Source organism: Scheffersomyces coipomensis (genome assembly GCF_036884675.1).
Source record: "Scheffersomyces coipomensis strain NRRL Y-17651 chromosome Unknown DFJ63scaffold_4, whole genome shotgun sequence".
NCBI classification, from domain to species: Eukaryota; Fungi; Ascomycota; class Pichiomycetes; order Serinales; family Debaryomycetaceae; genus Scheffersomyces; species Scheffersomyces coipomensis.
This window is the reverse complement of record NW_027042895.1, coordinates 1,732,332-1,754,943: the sequence shown is the minus strand read 5'-3', so window position 1 is coordinate 1,754,943 and position 22,612 is coordinate 1,732,332. Positions and strand designations below refer to the sequence as shown.

General features: G+C 30.0%; 9 protein-coding genes across 9 annotated transcripts; 4 read left to right on the top strand and 5 right to left on the bottom strand. All coding sequences in view use genetic code 12, as the record gives it.

The window, feature by feature from the left end:
- Window positions 1-78: 78 nt before the first annotated feature.
- On the top strand, window positions 79-606 carry DFJ63DRAFT_313869 (ribonuclease H family protein; the record flags this gene model as incomplete). The annotated part of the gene is made up of 1 exon (XM_064906252.1): window positions 79-606. One exon carries the CDS (start codon window positions 79-81, stop codon window positions 604-606), a length of 528 nt encoding a protein of 175 aa, XP_064762088.1.
- Window positions 607-772: 166 nt separating this feature from the next.
- On the top strand, window positions 773-1,994 carry DFJ63DRAFT_170483 (ribonuclease H family protein). Its single transcript, XM_064903722.1, has one exon. The coding sequence runs from the start codon at window positions 940-942 to the stop codon at window positions 1,810-1,812; it is 873 nt and encodes a 290-aa protein (XP_064762087.1). The 5' UTR covers window positions 773-939; the 3' UTR covers window positions 1,813-1,994.
- Window positions 1,995-2,176: 182 nt separating this feature from the next.
- Window positions 2,177-4,201, top strand: DFJ63DRAFT_336044 (polynucleotide 5'-hydroxyl-kinase; the record flags this gene model as incomplete). The annotated part of the gene is made up of 1 exon (XM_064908311.1): window positions 2,177-4,201. One exon carries the CDS (start codon window positions 2,177-2,179, stop codon window positions 4,199-4,201), a length of 2,025 nt encoding a protein of 674 aa, XP_064762086.1.
- A 3,701-nt stretch (window positions 4,202-7,902) lies between these two features.
- Window positions 7,903-8,867, top strand: DFJ63DRAFT_336043 (uncharacterized protein; the record flags this gene model as incomplete). Its single annotated transcript, XM_064908310.1, has 2 exons — window positions 7,903-7,934; window positions 8,024-8,867. 2 exons carry the CDS (start codon window positions 7,903-7,905, stop codon window positions 8,865-8,867), a joined length of 876 nt encoding a protein of 291 aa, XP_064762085.1.
- A 472-nt stretch (window positions 8,868-9,339) lies between these two features.
- QCR7 (ubiquinol--cytochrome-c reductase subunit 7) lies at window positions 9,340-9,714 on the bottom strand (the record flags this gene model as incomplete). Its single annotated transcript, XM_064905100.1, has 1 exon — window positions 9,340-9,714. The coding sequence occupies one exon, from the start codon at window positions 9,712-9,714 to the stop codon at window positions 9,340-9,342; it is 375 nt and encodes a 124-aa protein (XP_064762084.1).
- Window positions 9,715-9,938: 224 nt separating this feature from the next.
- APA2 (bifunctional AP-4-A phosphorylase/ADP sulfurylase) lies at window positions 9,939-10,886 on the bottom strand (the record flags this gene model as incomplete). The annotated part of the gene is made up of 1 exon (XM_064906251.1): window positions 9,939-10,886. The coding sequence occupies one exon, from the start codon at window positions 10,884-10,886 to the stop codon at window positions 9,939-9,941; it is 948 nt and encodes a 315-aa protein (XP_064762083.1).
- A 408-nt stretch (window positions 10,887-11,294) lies between these two features.
- On the bottom strand, window positions 11,295-13,856 carry DFJ63DRAFT_313862 (uncharacterized protein; the record flags this gene model as incomplete). The annotated part of the gene is made up of 1 exon (XM_064906250.1): window positions 11,295-13,856. One exon carries the CDS (start codon window positions 13,854-13,856, stop codon window positions 11,295-11,297), a length of 2,562 nt encoding a protein of 853 aa, XP_064762082.1.
- Window positions 13,857-15,845: 1,989 nt separating this feature from the next.
- On the bottom strand, window positions 15,846-18,514 carry SPB1 (27S pre-rRNA (guanosine2922-2'-O)-methyltransferase). The gene has a single exon (XM_064907072.1). The coding sequence runs from the start codon at window positions 18,420-18,422 to the stop codon at window positions 15,888-15,890; it is 2,535 nt and encodes an 844-aa protein (XP_064762081.1). The 5' UTR covers window positions 18,423-18,514; the 3' UTR covers window positions 15,846-15,887.
- Window positions 18,515-18,534: 20 nt separating this feature from the next.
- DFJ63DRAFT_171628 (Pep3/Vps18/deep orange family-domain-containing protein) lies at window positions 18,535-22,483 on the bottom strand. Its single transcript, XM_064903729.1, has one exon. It carries the CDS (start codon window positions 22,108-22,110, stop codon window positions 18,625-18,627), a length of 3,486 nt encoding a protein of 1,161 aa, XP_064762080.1. The 5' UTR covers window positions 22,111-22,483; the 3' UTR covers window positions 18,535-18,624.
- Between the last annotated feature and the right edge of the window lie 129 nt (window positions 22,484-22,612).

Below are 22,612 nucleotides of genomic sequence, written 5' to 3'. Positions count from 1 at the left end.
TAAATCTTCTTAACGTATTCTATTATCCACCTTTTTTTAAAGGGATAATTTGCTTTTTATTGAACACATTTTCTTATAATGTATGAAAAGCCAGTGGGTGTAATTAACGTCTACATTGACGGATCTTGTAGAGGTAACGGTACCTCTAATGCAAGGGCTGGTTATGGTATCTATTACCAACGTCACCACCCTAATAATGCATCTATCCCGTTAGACAAAGTAGATAATTTACACTTAAATAGACCCACCAACCAAAGAGCAGAATTATTTGCTTTAAGGCACGCATTGAGAGATGCTCGTAAATTTGCTAAACAGGATGTTGAAGTTCGAATTTATACTGATTCAATGTATGTTAAGAATTGTATGGAAGTTTGGATTCATAAATGGAGTAAAAATAATTGGAAAAATGTAAAAGGTGAAACTGTGGCAAATAAACAATTAATTCAAGAAGTATACCGTACATATGCAAGCATATGTAAAGGATACAGTATTCGTCATTGGAATAGATTTCAGATTATCCATGTTGCTGGTCATAGTGGAAATGATGGAAATGATGCTGCCGATGAACTTGCAAACAGAGCCTGTGAAGAATGTGGTACATATTAAATAAAAACTAAACTATTCGTGATACTTATTAAACTTAACAAAATCCAAAAAACAACAACAACAACAATTCAATCAATCAATCAATCAATCAATCAAGCTAATTACTATGTTCCTAAATTAGCTAGAGTATATAACAGAATTAATACTACTACGGTATTTTTAAAGTCTAATAATTTTGTAGCATAATTTTTTGCATTATAGCGCGAGTACGAGTATCGTATATTTTCAAAAGAATTTTAAGGGGATCAAAATAATTTTTCTCTCTTTTCATATTCCTTTTTATTATATGATCTATCACCATTCAAGATTAATAAGATAGTATCGAAATTAACAATGGTCTATTACGCCGTTGCAAAGGGTAAGAATGCCGGTGTCTATTCTGACTGGCAATCCTGTAAAGATCAAGTGAGTGGTTACTCAGGAGCTCTGTATAAGAAGTTTAATACTGCTGCTGAAGCTAGTCAATTTATTAATCTGGGAGGTCATTCAAATAGTAATTCATCTTATACTCCATCAAGTTCTTCATCATATAGTGGCTCATATTCGAACTCAAGTTCAAACTCATATACTAAATCATCAACATCATCTTCAAGTACGCGTTCTTCAGGAGGTTCATCTTCGTACAATGATTATTCAAGCTCTTATCTGGGTTCATATGGAGGTCTGTCATATTCAAAACCATCTCAACCGAAACAGCAAATTTATGTCGATGGAGCATCTAGAGGTAATGGTAGAGAAACTATGCCAGATTCTGGTTATGGTGTTTGGTATGGAGATAATCATCCTAAAAATGCAGCTGTTCCCTTAACCAAAGTTGACAACGTTAAGATTAATAAACCAACTAACCAAAGAGCTGAATTATTTGGTATGGCTCATGCTTTGAAAGATATTCATCAAGATTTAAAAACTGGAAGTAAAAAGGACTATGAAATCTTGACAGACTCAGCTTATGCAAAAAATAGTATTGAAACATGGTCTAATAATTGGGAAAAGAATGGTTGGAAAAATAGTCAAGGAAAACCTATTGCAAATAAAGATATAATCGAAACTGCAAGAAAAGAGTATCGTGCTATAAAATCTTATGAAAATAAGGAATCAGGTAGCATTGCAATCACTCATGTGAGAGGTCATCAAGGTAATGTTGGTAATGAAAATGCTGATAGACTTGCTAATCAAGGAGCTGATGAAATGTCTCTGCGCAAGTAATCACATTTCCTCATTCGAAATCAATCAATTCAAAGCAAGGTGGTAATGTTAACTTCCTTTGAGTCCAGTCTAATGATAATATATGTCTTAATAATTTATGCTTAAAGCTTCATAAATGTAGAATGAGCATTTTAGTCTCGTAAACTAGGATCTTTCACTCATCTTTCTGCCCTAAAATGGGAACTACTCTGGTGTCTGTTGCATATTGGATGCTAATAGTGACATACATCTAAAATGGTCGTGTAAAATTACCAATCGCTTAACTATCAAAACTTTTTTGGTCTAAAAAATTATTGATGCTAAAAGATTTCATGAAGCTAGGCTTATATTAAAAAAGCAAAGTATAAAGTGTCAAATGAGATAAATGAGTGCTTATGCTGCTTTGAAGGATAATTCATCTATATCTTCAATATTTCATGAATCTGCTGACGGAGAAGATGATGCAATTATAGGATATCAACAAAACTCATCGGATGAAGATGAAGATGTGATAATAAATTATGAAGAACCTCTGATATCAACAAATACAGCCACTCCACAACCTCCATCCAACAGTCCTATATCTCAAGTGGTTTCGTCTCGATTTTCACCAAATAATGATAACATCATCCTTAAAGAAAATTACATAATTATAGGGTTAAAAGTTCATGAATATCTTGTTATAAATGGCCAATTTAAATTAAATATCCAACGTGGAGCTATACTAATGAACAACTTTCATTATTTGCATGCAAGAAGAAACCATGACTATACTATAAGTGCACCCTCTTCTCATTCATTACCAATCATTGCAAGTACTCAGGTTCTTGATAGATCAAAAATTGAAGATAATATTTACGATGAAAATGCTCATCTATTTTCAAGTGATTATAAATCAGTTATAAAGCTCAGTAGTTTCTACACAGGTCTAGAAAGTATTGGAAAGTACTATTCCCCCTTTAAAAGATTGTTCTTCGACCCATATAACGATGATATTGTCATTAATAGTTACGATAAAATCTTCACAAACTACTCTTTTGAAATTCTTTTCCAAGATAAAAGAATGATAGGATTAAATATTGACAAGTCATGGGCAGAGTCTATCGAATCTATACAGGATGAGATAAAGGATGATTATACACCGAAATTATTTATGGCTATAGGAACCAAAAATAGCGGAAAATCAACATTAAATAAAACATTAATAAATGCACTCTTGACTGAAGGCATTGCTTCCACAACAATTTCATATCTCGATTTAGATCCTGGACAACCTGAAATTTCAAAACCTTATTCATTATCATTATCAAGAATTCTGAATCCAAATTTTGGTATGAGTATACCATCTATAACACATACAGAGTCTTCCATAGAACAATATTTTGGGTACACATCGCCTGTACATAGACCGACCCAATATATTTCCATCATAAGAAGCTTGTTTAACCATTATAAATCTAACAACAAGCAGATGGGTGACCACTTAATTATAAATACTCCAGGTTGGATTAAAGGATATGGAAGAGAGATTTTGACAGAGCTTACATCTTTCATAAATCCTGATTATTTAATTGTACTTTCAAATAGTTTAGATGATACGAATAAGGACAATGTTGATTTAATCAAAGATCTCACCTTCAAGAAATCAAAGTTCATGCAGGGTGTTTATCAAGCTTCTAAGTATCTACCAGCACAACTTCGAACTTTGAACAAGTTAGTTTATTTTCATCAACTGGCAACCTTGGAATTTAATTTTAATCATCACATTTTGAATAATTCTCCCTTTAAACTATCATATGAAACTTCGAGTTCCCCGGACTCATTCGTAGGCGTCAATGCAGTTTCAATTCTAAATTTTGATGTATCAAATGATTTCAATTACGAAGATTTGCCGCTCATGCTAGAGTCGTCTATTATGGGAATATATGCTATAGACCATGAATATTTTTATGCGTCTTCTAAGCTATTTCATAAATCACCTTCACAAGACAATCTTCCTGTTTATTTGTCAAGTTCCAATTTTGATCAACTTGCTTCCTACAACGATGTTCAAAAGTTTAAATATATGGGATTGACCATGATTCATAGTATCAACAGATTGGAGAACTTCTTCAATGTGTATCTTCCAGAAACATTAATGACTGACTTAAAAGAACTTCTACTTCAAGGAATTAAGTTGGTTTTAGTCAGAGGTGAAGGGGAGCTTGCAAGTCCTGAAATCCTCAATCCGGCATTGATCTTAAAAAAAGGTAAAGAGCTCAAGCGCCTTAAAAGCAATAAGTTGAAAGGAAACTCTCCGGTAGTTGAATCTACTTTGACAGTTCCACATGTCAGTTTTGAGAGTAAAAGTAAAGTAGGTGGAGTGTGGAGAGTTAGAAGAAATGTTCAACGTAGGAGTCAGAAAAGATAGTCTTGCTGAATGGAATATTGAGTCTTTATGTAAATTAGTTAGAATTGTATTAAGTAGAATAATGTATAATTAGATTATCATGGTTTAGGTATAGATTTTTTTTTTTCCAAATTTGTTATATATTCTTACTCTAAAACACTATAAAACTATTTTTTTTTTTCCAAATTTGTTATATATTCATAAAACTATAGAATTTATATAATTTTTTTTTTTTCCAAATTTCAAATTTGTTATATATTCGTTTTCTCCTAAACGCTATAGAACTATAGAATTTAAGTTTAAAATAATTCTTATTTTTAACCTTTCTCTCCCTCAACTAGTTATATACTTTCTCTTTATATAAATTCTATAGTTTTATAGTATTTTAGAGTAAGAATATATAACAAATTTGGAAAAAAAAAAAAAAACTCTCTTGATTAGATGATAAAGTAGCTATTTTGTAAGATTTGATTGAAAATTGAAGATCAATCTAATGATGAGAAAGTAAATTTGGAAAAAAAAAAAAAGTAGAACGATACCCATGATGAAATAAAAGAAGAGTTGAGCGGTAAAGCTGAACCTTCTTTTTGTAGGATGTATCGTCGACATCCTCACTTTTGAATGATAATGCAAAGGAACAATTTCAATAAGTTAGTCTCACGAAAAAGTTATCAAAACGCATCTTAACAAGAGGAATAACTAATAATCAATCACCAGAATACATTTATTTCTACATATTCCGTACGCTGCTCATATAAAATTTGACATGTTACGTCCCTAAAAACAAAGAAAACTGAAACGTAAAACGCCAAAGAAACATGTCTATAGAGGTGAAATCAAACCTAAAATTCTTGCAAAATGTCCATTTCAGCACCGCGCAATCATATCTCCCTCTTAACATCTGATGGCTCTCATTAGAAAGAAAATTTAAACTAGAACTCTTTTTTTCTCTCCAAAGAACTCAAAAAAAAACTAAATTCGAATGATCAAATCAGTTTTACCTAGCCTCTCATCACTTCAATTAATAAATTATGAATATATTCAATTAACAAACCATTTCAGTTGATCTTCTTACCGGCTTCCTTAGCTTCTATTCTGCTCTTCAGAAATATTTCATTTCCCAAATTTGTTATATATTTTTCGTGAACACTGTTGTAAATGGATATAAGGAGCAAATAGTTGCGAATTATGATGCCATTGCAAAAGAAATAAATGGAGTGATTTATACAAAGAGGTCACTCATAAATCATGAATGGAGTGATTCATTGAAAATGGTCACTCATAAACCAAATAACTATTATAAAAAGAAATTAATTATGTACTAAACTGAATTAGTAATAAGGGTAATAGGGGCTATTTATCCCATATGGAATTAGTATAAATAGACCTAGATATTCCCTTCCTTTGTTTTGAGCGTATAGATATATAGATGAACAAGTATAATACATACAAATATGTCTTCTATATTCATTTCAAAGGTTGACATTGATGACTACGCTATCAGGTTTAAGGCTAAATCTCAACAAACACCATAAAACTATAGAATTAATCTAACTTATTTCCAATTACACTACAGATTTTGGTTGCATCAAAGTTCGTCTAATTTAAACATACAATACACCTGGATTTAACTCTATCTCAAGAAACATCTGCTATTTAGAATGACAGCACCTCTGAAACTAATCCAGGTGAGAGAGTAATAAAATGTACCTGAGGAAAGATAAAAATTAAGCGACAATCTGGACTTCTAGCTAAAAAAACGTAGATAGTTTCCAGTAGAATTAGTTTATCTAGATGCTAATTATTAAAATCAATTCATAAAAGAATGTTGACAAGGCTCTGGAAAACTATTGGACCCAGATTATCAATTTATATTTTAGTTTTCCCAATTTGTTATTCATACCGAATACACATACACCTACCATCATCAGTTAATTGTGAACTCTGTGATCAACCGATATCGATTACTTACTCAGATCATTTATACTTGGAATGTTCCATAAGTCGCCAAATATGGACCAAAATGGGAATCACACTTCCATTAGCCTGGGAAATTATAATAGCCAATCCAGAATTGGATAAAAATCAATTAATCGCTCTCAATCGATACGTCTTTGCTGTTCATAAATTATGGCGACGTCGACGATACATCCTACAAAAAGAAGGTTCAGCTTTACCTCTCAACTCTTTTTTTTTTTTATTTCATCATGGGTATCGCTCTACTTTTTTTTTTTTCCAAATTTACTTTCTCTTTATATAAATTCTATAGTTTTATAGTGTTTTAGAGTAAGAATATATATAACAAATTTGGAAAAAATGAAAATGAAAAAGCTTTCAATCTCTGGAAATTTCTAGTTTGATGCTGTGTTGAATTAGTTTGGTATTGTATTTCATGCTGAATATCGTTTTGTTAAATTGCCTTGCTTCATTTTGATGTGAATTAGTATTTATTTGGGTGTATTTAAAACTTTTATTTATAAGTTTATTCCTGAGATTTTGCTGTAGGAGTAATGTTTTTGGGTCTTTAGGTGATCCAGATAATAATAATTTTTGTTTTGAAGTTAGTTTAACTAGATTGTCATTTATTTTATGATAAATTGGTTTTTCTGAGTTCTCGTTTTGAGATTCATGGTTGTAAGTTGGTGAAGGCTGGAAATATACTTTTTAGAAACTTGAATTGTTAAATTTAACTGAGATTTGTCCAAGTTTTTGTGATTTTAAAAGTTAAATTTTTTGGGCTTATACTACAATGTATTTGGTAGCGCTTATTAAATACCCATTTTATTCTACCGATTTTGATCATTTAAAAGTATGTATTAGAAATTATTATTATAATGTTTTGAATTTACTTTGAGCTTGAGTTGATCAGTTATATCTTTTAGTATGTTGGTTTTGGTACTTTGATTTAGTCTGATTGGTTTGGTTTTATTGATGGTGATTTTAGAAATTTTCGAATTTGAATCTGTTCCAAGTGGGTTTTAGAATAATTTAGTCAAGTACTTACAGAATGATCAACTGCATTTAACATAATTACTCAGTGTCATTTCGATTTTGTTGGAGTATACGATTAACTTTGTTGTTTATGGGTTGACGCGTAATTTTGCATATTTAAAATAAGGTCAATTTACATTTAATCTGTTTCGACATACAATCTTTCTGCTCTTAACACTCTACTCCACTTTACATTTACTTCCCTTGTTATTTGAAGCTCATTTTAATTTTAAACTTTTTCATCAATTTTTAAACTCTGTATTAGGTTGCAACTTTTGAAAGGCTTTCTTACACGCTTTAAACCAAAATAAAATTGGGTAAAGGAGGGGAAAGTTGTTCCGTTCAGGCCCGGATAATGAGGTTCAATATTTAAAGTCGTATAGAACATTTATATATCGTATATAATGAAAATAACAATACTCTTGGTATATTTATCAACAAATAACCATATATATATATATCACCTCATCTTAGCCTATAAATAGAGTTAAAATAACATTTAAAGTTATTATATTATCGGAGTGTTAATTGGTGCAAAAAAACAAAAAACGTAAGTTGTACATATATATCGGAACAAACATTCCTTTAATTTTAGTTTGAGAAATCCATCCATCGCCAAAACCAAAAAAAAATATCACGGAATCGATAAGGATCAAATAGAGACGGTGTTTGATTGATTTGCTTAATTACTATCATTTATTACTAGTTACTCTCCAAGGTACAATTCAACCATGTCTACATCTAGTCAAAAAGTTAAATATCCGTAAGTAAAAATTGATTTTCATTGAGCCCTATTTGGTGCTTATCTTTTTAAAAATAAGGTTGATTTACTAACGATTTTCATCATTATAGATTTTGGTATGGTGGTGCTGCCAGTATGATAGCTTGTTTGGTAACCCATCCTTTGGATCTTGCAAAGGTTAGATTACAAACAGCTACTACTCCGGGTCAATCTTTAATATCAATGATTTATCAAATCATTTCCAAGGAAGGTCCTTTAAAGATCTATTCTGGTTTAACTGCTTCATTATTAAGACAAGCTACTTATTCAACTACTAGATTTGGGATTTATGAATTCTTAAAGGAATCATATATAGAAAAAACTCAAAATCCAAAACCAAGTACTGCTGTGTTATTACCAATGTCAATGATTTCAGGTGCTATGGGTGGTTTAGTTGGTAATCCATCTGATGTGGTTAATATTAGAATGCAAAATGATTCAACTTTACCAATTGAACAAAGAAGAAATTATAGAAATGCTATTGATGGGATTATTAGAATTTGTAGAGAAGAAAGTGTGGGATCATTATTTAGAGGTTTAACTCCAAATTTAGTTAGAGGAGTATTGATGACGGCATCTCAAGTTGTAACTTATGATATTGCAAAGAATATATTAGTGGATAATGTACATATGGATCCAACTAAGAAATCAACTCATTTCAGTGCATCATTATTAGCAGGTTTAGTTGCTACTACTGTTTGTTCACCAGCTGATGTGGTTAAGACAAGAATTATGAATGCTAAAGGTGCTGCTGAAGGTAGTGCTGTAACTATTTTAACTAATGCTGTTAAGAATGAAGGGGTTGGATTCATGTTCAGAGGTTGGTTACCATCTTTCATTAGATTAGGACCTCATACTATTGTTACTTTCTTAGCATTGGAACAATTAAGAAAGTATAAAATAGGAATGTGGTGATTAGTTAATTTACCTTAAAACCTTCATAGAATAGTAAAATACTTTTTATTTTTATTTATAATTTTATCCTCCTTCAACCTTAATAGACATATTTCATTTCTTCACAAGTAGTTTTAATAATTTGGTATACTGTAACTTAGCGGGAGGGGTCAATCATACAATCTTAGGTAGACTAAGATAAGTTATTTCTAAAAATATAAGTATGTATATTGCAATACAAAATAAAGTACTGAACTAAAAATAAACTAGGGTAACATAACAGCTAACGACATGATTTTATAATAGATAGTAGATAAAAGTGAAATAAATGATGAGGAGATTATATATCAGTTTAAATTTGGGTACGATGGATGGTATTAAATTTTGATCTGATAAATATTATATATATATAGATGAATATGCATGAATTATAGTTAATGGATGGATGAATCAATGGGGGTCCACAATAACTTATTGAATAATTTAATTAAATTTAAACTTGAATGTTATCTAATTCAGCTTTCTCAAAGGCTTCCTTTTCAGCTTCTAAAAGGTATGGAATTAAATAATGAGTATCTTCTTCAGGTTTAACAGCCTTATTTGGAGGTAAAAGTTGATGAGAAAGAGATAATTGATGGGCAGTTATTATTCTATAGTTTCTGGCATAACTGATATCTTCTGGTAATCTAGCAATAGCCTTTTGACCAATTGGACTTTCTTCAGCAATTAAATCATTAAAAGTTAAACCCATTTCTCTGTAACCAGCAAAGGCAACAAAGGTCTTAGCGATTGGAGAAACAATCTTGGATAAGGTTGGTCTGGATAAGATGAAATCAGCAGACTTGACAATAGAAGTAATAGAAGCCATTTTTGATTGATAAGTACTAGTATTGAACTGAAGATGCTGATGAAAGTTGGATGTTGTTGCTGTTGAAAGCTCATTTTTATTTTTAAATTGAGTTGAATACATTTTTTTTTTCATGTGTCGTGTACTTTCACTAAAAAATTACAGTGCTTTTTTTTCTCAGGTATTTTATTGGCTGAAAAATCTAGATTGCCTAATTAGGAAGGTCTATTTACTAACTACTACTACTAATAATTATATTCATCAGATGATTGACCATGAGTATTGGGATATCCTATTGCTTCTAATATAGCTAAGGGACCATCATTCTTTACTAATTGTAATAATTCATCATCTTTACAAAGAATTAATCCAATGATTCCACATGAATTTATCCCAAGTTTATCTTTATATTTCCCATTTGATCTTGGAACCATTAACATATATTTTGTAGTCATAACGAAATTATATGAGATATCATGAGAATCATTTTGTCTAAGGGTATTTAACGTTGATTGAATCAATGATCCGAAATATAATGCTAAATCATCTAAATCATCAATCACATTAGGTAATTTAACCACATAATGAGCAAAGGGTAAATTTGGATTTTGTAATGGATCACGTTTAGCATTGGGGATGAATGATTCAGAAGTATCTGCTAAACTCTCAGCAAACACTTTAAACCCCTTTTGATGAGGTAAAGTCATGAATTGAATATGTTTATGAGGTTGAGATGCACCACTTTGAGGACCCGAATTATAAAATGCAAACCAATCATCTTCACTGGCAGATACTTTCAAAGCAGTTAAAGTTTTATAAGTTGCTTTTAATTCTGATAATGATAAGGGAGTCAATTGAGATTTGAATTTTTGAGTTACAATCATGAAATGATTGGCAATAACAGGGAATTTATTAAAGATGATTCTAAATTCATTATTGTTGCCATAATTATCAATGATAGTTAATTCAGGTTCAGGTTTAGCAAAGGGATTAGTTTCCTTTGTGCCTTGTTCAGGTCTGAATTGTAACGAATGTAAAAGAGTTAATACCACATCGATATTTTCATTATGAATTAATTCTTCTTCTTTGGATTCTCCATTGAATTTAATATGACCATTGGTTATAGCTTCATTATATTTCAAAGTTAATTGTTGATAAAAGTCATGAGGCAAGTCATATCCTGTTGAACTCATCGTGAATAGTATGAATATTGGTATAACTCAACTGTAGTACTTTATTACTGGTAATTACAAATTTGACAGTGCAGTCTCAGAAAGATCAACGGAAAAACTAAAAATTACACAAAAATAAAAAAACGTAACCTCCACAATTATTTGTTCACCAGCACAATAACTACAACATTCTTTAACGATATAAAGGTAAATGCAAAAGGGTATATATTATATGAAATTAAGAAAAGATATATAAAATAAAATAAGATAAAACGAACACTTCAAAACGAACTAAAGAAATAATAACAGATGAAACAATGAAAAAAGAATAAACGTAAATTATAATTAAATATTAAAAAATTGAAAAGGTAGAATAGGCTAGGGATATGATAAATAAGGGAAAAATAAATAAGTTATATGGGGAAACCATCAAGCTACATCACTCTTCTTTCTAAACCAACTCATGAATTTATTACTCTTTCTTCTTTCTCTCTTTCTCATGGATGGTGAATTGACAATATTAAGTGATTCACTTGAAGATGATATAATGGCAGTTGATGAAGGTCTGGAAGATGATGATGATGATGAAACAAATTCTTGAAATGATAACGATAATGATTTCGATTTATGATGTTGACGAGGAGGTGATGGAGATGAAGGTCCTGTCATAGTATTAGAATTAGATGAAGGTGGAGGAGGTAATAAATCACTAAAATCACTTAATGATAAAGTCATTGAAGTTCGTTTCATTCTTGAATAAAAACTACTTCGTTTACTTTGTTTTGATTCGGATGATATAGTAGTTTTAGTAGTTGGACGAGATGGTGATGAAATAGTTGGGCTTGTAATAGGTGGTGAAACAGGAGCAGAACTGATAGATGATGAAGGTCCTTTAAAGGTAGGAATTTGAGTTAATCTTAAAATCTTTTCTTCACCTAAAGTAACTGGTCTTCTGGGTGAAGGTTGTTTAGGAGTTGATCCACCACCACCACCTCTTGATGATGGAGATTTTAAAATTGTAGAATTATCATCCGGTAAAATAAATGTATCATCATTATGAGAATTATTTATCATAGTAGTATCATCATTTATAATTATTCCAGAATTATCATCTTGTTTATAAGTGGAATTAGTTGATGATGATGATGAAGTTTCAGATCCAACCATAATAGATGGAGTCAGACCATCTTTATGAGGTATATGACTGGAATGTAATGAAGAATTATCAGTTGATAATAAAGTCCCACTACTTGAAATAACCGTAGATGAAACCACAGATCTAATACTTATAGGACTGGTTGACGAAGTACTAGTTTTAGAAATAATAATCTCTTGACCTAGATTATGTGATTGTGGTTGTGGTTGTGGTTGTTGTGGTTCTGATGGTGGTTGAGGTTGTTCTTCAGTTACAACAATAGGATTAGAATTTATCTTTTTAATTGAATTAGAAGGTGATATTGAACTTTGAGATTCAAAAGTATTTCTATTAGGAGGTGAAATAGTTCTTTTTGGAACACCGTTATTATTGGAAATACGATATTGAGAAGGTAATGGAGGGGGTGGAGGCATAAGACTTACTGAACGTTTAACATTTGATTTAAGACTTGGGAAACTTGAAGCATGACCTAATAAATGCTTATTATTATTATTATTATTGATACTGTTGATACTGTTGATGTCTTTGTTTTGACTATTGGATCTGATAATGTTTACACTTTCAGATGAAGATATCTTTAATGCATTTGATATTCTATTTGATTGATCATAGAAAATTTGATATCTTGTAGCTTTTGCTCCTGATCTTTTATTCTGACCATTCGTTGTAGATGATGTAGTTGTGGTATTATTATTATTATTATTTGGAGGTATGGAATTACCAATTGATTCTTTGGAAGAATTAGATAAGGTCTTTTCCATTAAATTTTGTCTAATACTTGATGATGATGAATTAGCTGATAAAGTAATATATAAACTATTAGGAGGATTGGGAAATTCAGTAGTACTACTATTATTACTAGTTTGATTTTCTAATGATAAGAAATCAATATGATTATCTTCATCAACCACTCTTTCAATATCAGCATTATCACTACTATTACTATCATCATCATCATCATCATCATCATCGTTTGGTTTTTCGTGGATAGGTTGATTAATTAAAACACTACTACTTGTAGCAGTTGCCAAAGGAGATCCAACAGTGGTGGTAAAGAATGGACTTGAAATAAGGGGAGTTTGTTTTAAGAATGGAGAAGCTAAAAATTCATGATCATCAAATACACATTCGGCTGGAGCCAGTCCAGTACGTTTATGAAGGGTATTATTAAGATTTGTATTTGAACCTGAACCTCCACCAATATGTAAATTAGCCGTTAATATTTCATCTAAATCAATGATTGGATCTGGTATATCTGATGATGATGATAAAACTTCTTCTTCAGCTAATTTCATAGGTCTTAATGAATTGTTGGATGAATAAGCTCTTTTATGATTTGCTAAGGATAATCTTATAGGAGAATTCAAACTTCCTGGAGACATATGAGGATGATGATGTTGAGAAGGAGAACCATAATGCATACCAGGATGTTGATAACGTTTTGGAGAAAAGGGGATATTTCTGGTGAAACTATTTGATGACGAATCCAAGTCTGGGGTTCTTGTAGCTGGGAATGAGAATGAATCACTAGAAGGGGATGAAGAAGATGGGATAGTAGTTGATGATGGTAAAGGTCTTTTAATGGGTTCGAAATCTTCATCATTATTAAATTGATAAACATTATCTATAAATTCTGATTTTGGAATTGAAGATTGAGGAGGTTGGATGGGAGGCATAGCGAATAATCCATTTCCTAAGACATCAAAGTCTCCTGATATGGCAGCTGACCTTCTATGTCTATGAGATCTTTTATTAGTGGTGGTGGAAGTGGTGATATCATTAGCCAGCGGAATAGATAAGAAATTAGACGAGCTAGTTTGAGGGAGAGAACTCATGATGATGATGGCAAGTGTATAGATGTATAGATTATCTCAAGGGATATATATGATATATTATGATAGAATATGATATGATAGGATTAAATTATGGTGTGGTGTGATGGGAAGGGGTTGACAAGCGAATGAGGGATGAAGATGAATGATAATGAATGATGGAACAAAAGAGTGGACGCTAGCTAGAGATAGCAGCAATAAGGATGGAAAGAGGGATGATGTTGTTGGATAGTGTGATAGACTATATCCCTGGGTTGAAAAATACTATACTACTACTTTCAGTTATAATATATATATTGTTTAAATTCGTTTATAACACGCTAACCATCTGGCTGGAGGGGGGGGAGAGGGATAGTCGTAAGACGTTTCTGGAAGGATAGTATACAACGACACAAAAGTTTAAAAAACACCAAGACAGATACTAGTATTACTTTCCCTGGTAGTAGTACTCTGTTGTTATATGATGATGGTAATAGTTGTCTAAGATGAAAACACACAAAGAAGTTGAATGGAATGGAATGAAGTTCTATTGTGTTTTATTTATGTAAATTTTTAAATTTAAAAAATTTTAACTTTTTTTTTTTTTGCTTTTTACATTTCCCATCAGTTCCACTCAGTTCCAGTTCAAAAAAAGTTTGCGTGTTCCTTTTTTCATTTTTATTTCCATTTTAGTATTAATTAATTTATGCAAATTTCATAGTTTATAATTTCAGGTACAAACCGTTGCTTTACGTTAAGGCAGGGTATAGCGTGATACATACTTACTGTTAACAGAGTATATACTGTAGTTCATTAGTTAACTAGTTAACTAACTAGTTAAATTGGTTTGTAATCTGAATGAGTAAGACGTGTTCATCACCACCACATTGTTAACCAATTACATACAACAAAATCACTTTAAACAAAGATAAGAATATTTTAAATATTGACATGTTTTTCATAGTATGGATATAGAAGTAACCAATTATTATTCATTCATTCATCCCCGTAGTCAAGTAAAGTTATGGTCTCCTACAATGAGTAAACAATTACCTATAAATGCTTATTTCTTATTCCATCGCTTATTCTTATCATGAATCATTGTGAATAATAACCTATAAGATAACTCATATGATGGTCCATACCAATATCACTTATCCATCCTAATCATATCCATAACGGATAATGGATAATGATATCCATTATGTTTTAAAGTTAACTTCTACCACGATTGTTTTACTCTAATTCTTGTTTGTAACGCAGCATTTCCTAATTGGGACAAATTCAAATTAGGCTACACTATAGATCTATTTGATGATAACCATTTATTATAACCAATATTACGATAATATAAAGGGGTTACGATATCTATTAGATATAAACGGTCTTTATCATCTTCGGTTACATAAACTTTCATCTTCTATTACATAAACTTTGTTTTTAAATTCATTATTAAAAATATTCCCTCCCCCACTATCTTGCTTAAAAAATTAGATTTATGTTTAAACTTTAAACTTTACCAATATGGAATACAGTAACCTCAATGAATGGATTGAATGAATGAATGAATTTCATTCTACTTTAGCAACCTCTGTGTATAAACTTTATCCTCTTTCTTTCTGTTTCAATCCATAACCAATTACAATCAATATCATGATATGAGCTTTGTCTCCTCGTCTTCTTTGTCTACGTTCTTTCCCATTCCAGATGCTTTCAACCGCCTTTGGGAGAACTAGACCATCGTTATCTTCAGAATAACCTTACCATTGATTGGTTTAAACTAACCTAAAGTTATCGTCATAAATTTTTGAAATTTCCAAGTAAAATTTTAACCGCCTCGCATTCTTTATTGAGTCCTCCCCCAGCTCTCTTATTCTATCTCTCGTTTAATTATCATATATCATTGGTCCAGCCTTGAAAATCATAACTTGTATACTTTACCATTCTTCTCGGTATTTATTTGTTTACTCTTGGAATTACTCTACATTTCATACAATGTTAAATTAAAAATAGTACATGTTATAATCTATTTATTTATTTATATATGCTTAATGCTTACTTCTTATTCTTCTTTGCAATTCTCTTTAATGCCCTTTGCTCATTCTTCATAACTCCATCAACCATTCTATACTTACCTTTAACACCTTTAGGTCTACCACTTAATCCTTTATTGGCCCCCTTAGCAACCACATAAGTTAATTTTGGTTTCATCTTTTGTTTATTAGTTAATTTCTTCATTAATTTTTGAATTTCATCAGCTTTATCCTTTTCAGATTTTCCACTATCTTCATTAATCAAATCGGATTTCTTCTTTAATTTCTCTAATCTTCTTAAGGCTCTCATCTTCTTACGTCCTTGAGCTTCTAATACTTTCTTTATAGGTCTAGCATTTAATTGTTTTTGTTTTTCTTTAATGGCTAAAGCTGCTTCTTTAGTTATTGGCTTTATAAGTTTAGAATGTCTCTTTTCATCATCAAGAAACCATTCTGGTAATCCATCTTTATCTCTGAATGAATATCTATTAATACCTTCATCGATTAAATCATGTTTATTCATTTGTCCTAATGCAACTTGATGTGCTAAGGTCATGGCTTCAACTGTCGCTATATCAACTTTTTGTTGTTCAGTCTTGGCTCTAGCATATTGACGAGATAATGAACTTCCATCATCTGAATCATCATCATCGGATTCATATTGAACTTCCTTTTCTGCTGGAACAATTTCAAAATCACTATCGGAATCGGAATCGGAATCGGCATCTGATTCACTATCATCACCTTGGGGAACAACTTTTCCATTACCATTGCTGCTTCCATTACTAGTACCATTAACTTTACCACCATTGGCAGCAGCTTGTTTCTTTTCTTGTTCAGTCTTCATTTCATCTAATAAACTGGCATCATCAAATTCATTAAATATAGAATCAGATTGGAAAAATACTTTGGCATCTCTGGATAATCCATTCTTTGATTTTCTTTCAGTGATTAATCTGATTTGTTCATCACCATCAGAATCTTCTTCACCGTCATCTTCCATGATATAATCTTTGGTATCTTCTCCTTCTTCATCTTCTCCATCACTCCTTATACCATCCCATGGTTCATCATCTCCATCGCCTCTTAATTTCTTGGCTCTATATTTAGCATCTCTTTCCGATTGTCTTTCTTGATAATGATTATACATATCATCCAATTGAGCTTCTAATTCATCAGCTTCATCACCAGAATTCATCTCTATATCTTCTTCATCAAAATGAATATCATTATCTTTAGCTAATTCTTCATCATTAAAAATAATTCTCTTTTTACCTTTAGCTAATTTATCTAATTGTCCTGTCTTTTCGGCTGTTTTTAAATTAAATAATGATTCAGATCCTAATTGAGCAGCTTCTAACCCAATATTCATATCAGTTAACATATTCATTTGATTTCTAACAATTTCCTTTTGTTTTAATTCATTTGATCTTTTCTTTTCTCTCTTTTGTCTTTGTTTCCTCTTATCTCCTAAATCTTGTAAATCTTTATCAATTTGTTGTTCTTCAGTTAAGGGTTCAACTTCAATTTCATCTTTATTTTCATCTTCGTCTAATCCTAATATTTCTCTAGATGCTTTTCTAAATTTTAAAATCATTTTAAATTCTTTTCTACCTAAAACTTTTAAATCTTTTAAACATTCTGATAATTCAGGAGTGAAATTCTTTAATTTACGTAATATCTTCCATTCAAGATCTTCTTTTGATGGTTCAACTAATTTATTTAATCCTGCCAAGGTATTAATTGGATCTTCATTCTTAATGAATTCTAAGAAATCCATCTCATGATATAATAAATAATCTCCTTCTTCATACCCTTGTCTTTGTCTCATTTTCTTTTCAGGATTGAAAATTTTAGCTTCCATATTATCATTATTCTTATTACTAGTATTTAATTCTTCAAATACAGATTTTGGATCTAATAATCTTGGATCTAACTTTTTAGGAGCTTTGAAACCTTTACAAACGACAAAGATTTCAGCAGATACATTTCTAGAAGCTGGTGGTTTAGTAGCTTCAACTTTTTCAAATAATTGTTGGAAAATCCACATTAAATTATTATAATCTCTTGATCTAAAAATCTTAGTCACAAATGTTCCACCAACATTTAAATTGTCTACAGCTAATTTTAAAGCTTGTAAAGTTAATTGAGATTGAGTGAAAGCATCTTGAATCCAACCTAAACCAACATTTGGTGCACCATCATGTAAAACAGTATCAGCTTTCCAAGTTTTCATATGACCTCTTAATTTAGAACGACAATCATCGGTAGTAATATCAGATTGAAAGGTAATACAATTAGGTAAATGTTTGATAGGAACAATATCAACTCCAATAATCAATGAGTTAACAGGACATAACTGACTAGCAACTTGACACCATGACCCTGGAGCAGCACATAAATCAATCACAACTTTAGATTTTTCTAAAAAGTGACCATACTTTTCATTAATTTGAATAATCTTGAACGAAGAACGAGCTCTATACCCCTTTTCTTTGGCTAAGTAATAGTAACGATCTAAACGACCTTTACTGTTCTTCTTTTGTGTCTTACCCATGTTAGTCTATTCAGTATATGTTTAGTCTTTACCTTTTGAATAATTAATTTACTTATTATTATCTAAAATAAATTTTATGTGATGCTCTGCTTCAAAAAAAAAAAAAAGCAAAAAAAAAAATATTGATTTTATGTGCAGGAAATTTATTGTTAGTATAAGAGCTGGCTAAATATCGATCTATACAGATTAACTATCACTATCATTATAATTCCCAATTACCAATATCTGATTGATCTCTTTCAGGATCAATTAAACCGAGATCTATGAGATTTATATTACCGTCGTTACATAAGATACAAGACTTGGTAAGGATATCATTTAATTCTTGTTTGTTGACTGATGAATTTGGATTACGTTTGAAATTATTAAAGATCTTTTTAAATCGATAATCATTCTTTAAGGTTAAATAATTTCGAATTAAACAATCTTTATGATGACCATGATGACAATTTGGGAAATATATGAAATTCTTAGTGATTAATAATTTCAAACATATTTGACATGGTTCACCTGGTTCAATTATAGAATATAATTTAGATGTATGATCGAGATTATTTGCATCTTTGATTTGTTGTTTTAAATTATGACTGATAGTTAATGATTCATTCATTTCAAGGGATAAATGATTGATTTTATTATTATATTCATTTAAGGATTTAACTATTTCATCTTTGAAATTATTAATCATAATCGATTCAGGGAATAATGGTAATAAATCCTTTAAGCCAATAACTCCACTATTATCACTATTATTCAATTTAGAAAGTTTTAAAATGTATTTTAATACTTCATTAAGTTTTTGTGACAGATAAGCTAAATGATCAGCTTTTTCTAAATCTTCATCTTTCTTTCCAACTATATCATTAACTAAACTTTGAGTAAGATCATGAACCCCATTTGAATTTGATTTACCTTTCTCTTCCACGATAGTTTCACCATCATCTTTTTCTTTTTCTTTTTCTACTTCTTCTTCTTCTTCACTATCAACAAATTGAAGATCAATCTTTTCTCCATTGCAAACTTTGGTAATCACATACTTTGAAAAACTAATCCAAAGTTTCTTCCTTGAACTGAATGTTTCCTCTTCTAACTTTGTCTTCACAATAAAATCTTCTTCATTATTTGTATTAGCTGTAGAAGTTGTTTGATTATCATTATGATGTCTATCATATTCTTGAAGTACAAACTGACCTAATTCTGGTAAATCATTATCCAATGATAATTTCAAAGCCAGATCATATAATTTCATATCATGAATTAAGATCAATATGGCTGCTTCATATTGATTATGATTCAAGCATAGACGTAAAATGAAATTTGCATCATATAATTGTAATTTTGAATTAGCATTTAATTCATTTCGAATAAAATGTAAGAATTTTAAAATCTGTTTAGTAGAATTATTAACTTCTTTATGAGGATAAGTGATTAATAATGATAAATAATAATTATTCAATTGTTTGCTTTTAATCCCTTTATCAAATATCAATTTATTCAAGAATTTAATTGAATAATTATCCAATAATTTAATATTATCAATATTTTTATTATAAATTAAAATGGCAGGTAAGAAATTCTCATAATTAACATCTTGTTCATTGAATTTTAACCATACGTTAACTATCAATTGAGGACAATTGATTAATAATACAACTGATGTTTTATATATGATATCAATCTTATGAGGAATAGTTGAGGTATATAATTTGATAATGGTCTTTATCGAGTTATCCCAATCATTAATATTAATATAATAATTTAAAATGAATTTGAAATCTTCAATTAATTCCGCAAAATAAATGAATTTAGATGATAAATTTAATTCCATCATAATTTGATAAACTACTTCCCGATCTAAAATTTTATAATTTGAGGCTAAAAATGATTTAAAATTAGTTTCAAATGTTTGTAATGATCTCTGTTTGAATGTTTTCACTTTTAAATTCTCATCATTATTGGTTTTAGTTTGTAAATCATCATTTAAAACATAGATTGTTCTCAGCATTAATTCAATAATCCAACTTGATAATATAATAATTCTGATTTTATTTTTCTCCACATCCTTAGCAATGGAAAACTTTACTAATAGGTATTCCACTAATAATATCTGAGAAACAATACTGATTACTGATGTCTTCGAACTAAATGATTTATTATCATCTTTTTGTTGTTGTTGTTGTTGTTGAAGATTTAATAACATTAAACAAACTTTCTCAAATGGTTCTGACAGTTTTCCTAATTTTTTAATCCCTTTAACTTGTAATTCAAGTAATTCATCTTCATTCAAAGCTTGAAGTGATTGGTCAATGGTATCATCATAATCATAATCAATACTTCCAAATCCTCCTCGTTGTAAATAATCATACCCTTGTTTAATTAAAATTAAATCCAATTTATAATAGTTTGTATCAGGAGATTCTTCAAGACATTTTAAAGCTTCATCATATTTCCCCATTTTATAATAATTATACCATATTGAAATCGATTCATTAGAAATAATCAATTCATATATGAAATTTGATGAATATAACCAATAAGTATTCAATTTATAGTCGGCTAATATACCAATGATTTTATCATTATCAAGAGTATACTTATTTAATGGTAATTCAATGAGATCCAAAGGGTTTAATTTATTGAAGATTAATAAATTATCATTATCATGATCCAAAGTGATTAAATGATGAGGCGTGATTACAATATTAGCCGTTGGAGATAAATGAGTATGTGAAGTAGGTAATTTTTCAATATCTGATAAGATTAATTCAACATCATTAGATTGAAATTCATTAGTGGATGGATCTATATAGATATAATCTTGATAATTGGAAGAAAATATTGGTTTTGAAGTTTTGGGTAATTCAATCATTTTTTGAGCTTTATTTTTAAATACATTGATTAATTCAGCATATGATGAATCAAAACAATCCCAGATATATACTGTATCATTTATAAAGATATTGATTTGACTATTATTGTTGGTAAACGTTAACCCATGTAACGTACCATTTGATGATGGATGTTTATAGATTTGTTTAATATATTTATCATCTCTTTTATTTGATTCATTTAAGAAATCATGAGATTTAATAAGAGCAGAATAAAGAATACATTCTTTAACTGCTATGATGAATTCACCTGTAGTGGCAGCTGAATCAGTAATATTATCATTATTAGTAGTGGGGAATGCTATAACTACAATATTTAGATTTTTAAATCGAGGTAATAATTTGAATTGAGTATATGATGAATGAAGGTAAAAGTAATGGATATGATTGACTTGAATGATTAAATGAGATCCATTGGGATGTAACCAATTATTAGTTATGGATAGATTTGATATATTACTGATGGTTGGAACTTGATATTTTTTGATTTCAGAAGGATTATCTAAATCTATTCGTATTACTGAATTGACAAGGATTAAGAACATGATGTTATTGGATACGAGTAAGTTGATTAAACCATGACTCAAATCAAATTGCAATTGAACTGTTTCTATGGAGAACGATGGTTTTTCATGATCATTTTCAAATGTATTGGTGGTACTTGATGTATTTGTAGTGGTTAAATTGGACGCTAGTACACCATCACCATTGGTTCCATTGCCATTATAATTGTTGAAGGAAGAGGTTGATTCTGAGTTTATGGACGGCGCCAAGTCCTTACCATTTATTGATGGATCCATGATATCATTTGTTGATGTTGTTATTATAGATGATTGATATCAATTTTGGTTGCCATTTATTTTGACCGTCATAATTTTTTGTATTTGTATTTGTGAGAGAAATGAAGTTGGATGTATGGGGCTACCATGTATAAACCACTAATTTTTGATAAATCAATTTTGAGTTTATTTATTAATCATAGATAGATCTAATCTAGTTTGAGGATGTAAGAGTGGTCATTATTTATCTAATTATAGATATCATGGTTTACAAGTATTAAACAATTACTACAGATACTTTCGCAGTGAATTGCCATAATTGATGCTAAAATCATTTAAAAAGAGATAAAATTTGTAGATCTAATCTTAATCGAATCAAAGTTATCAATGCTTATCATGTTTCCAATGACTCATGATTGATCATCATCATATTTAATTGTAAAGATAATTGATAATTTCATCCTAATTATAATCAGATCAAATTTAAAGATGGATGGGTATCAACTTCAAAAAAAAGGGGGAG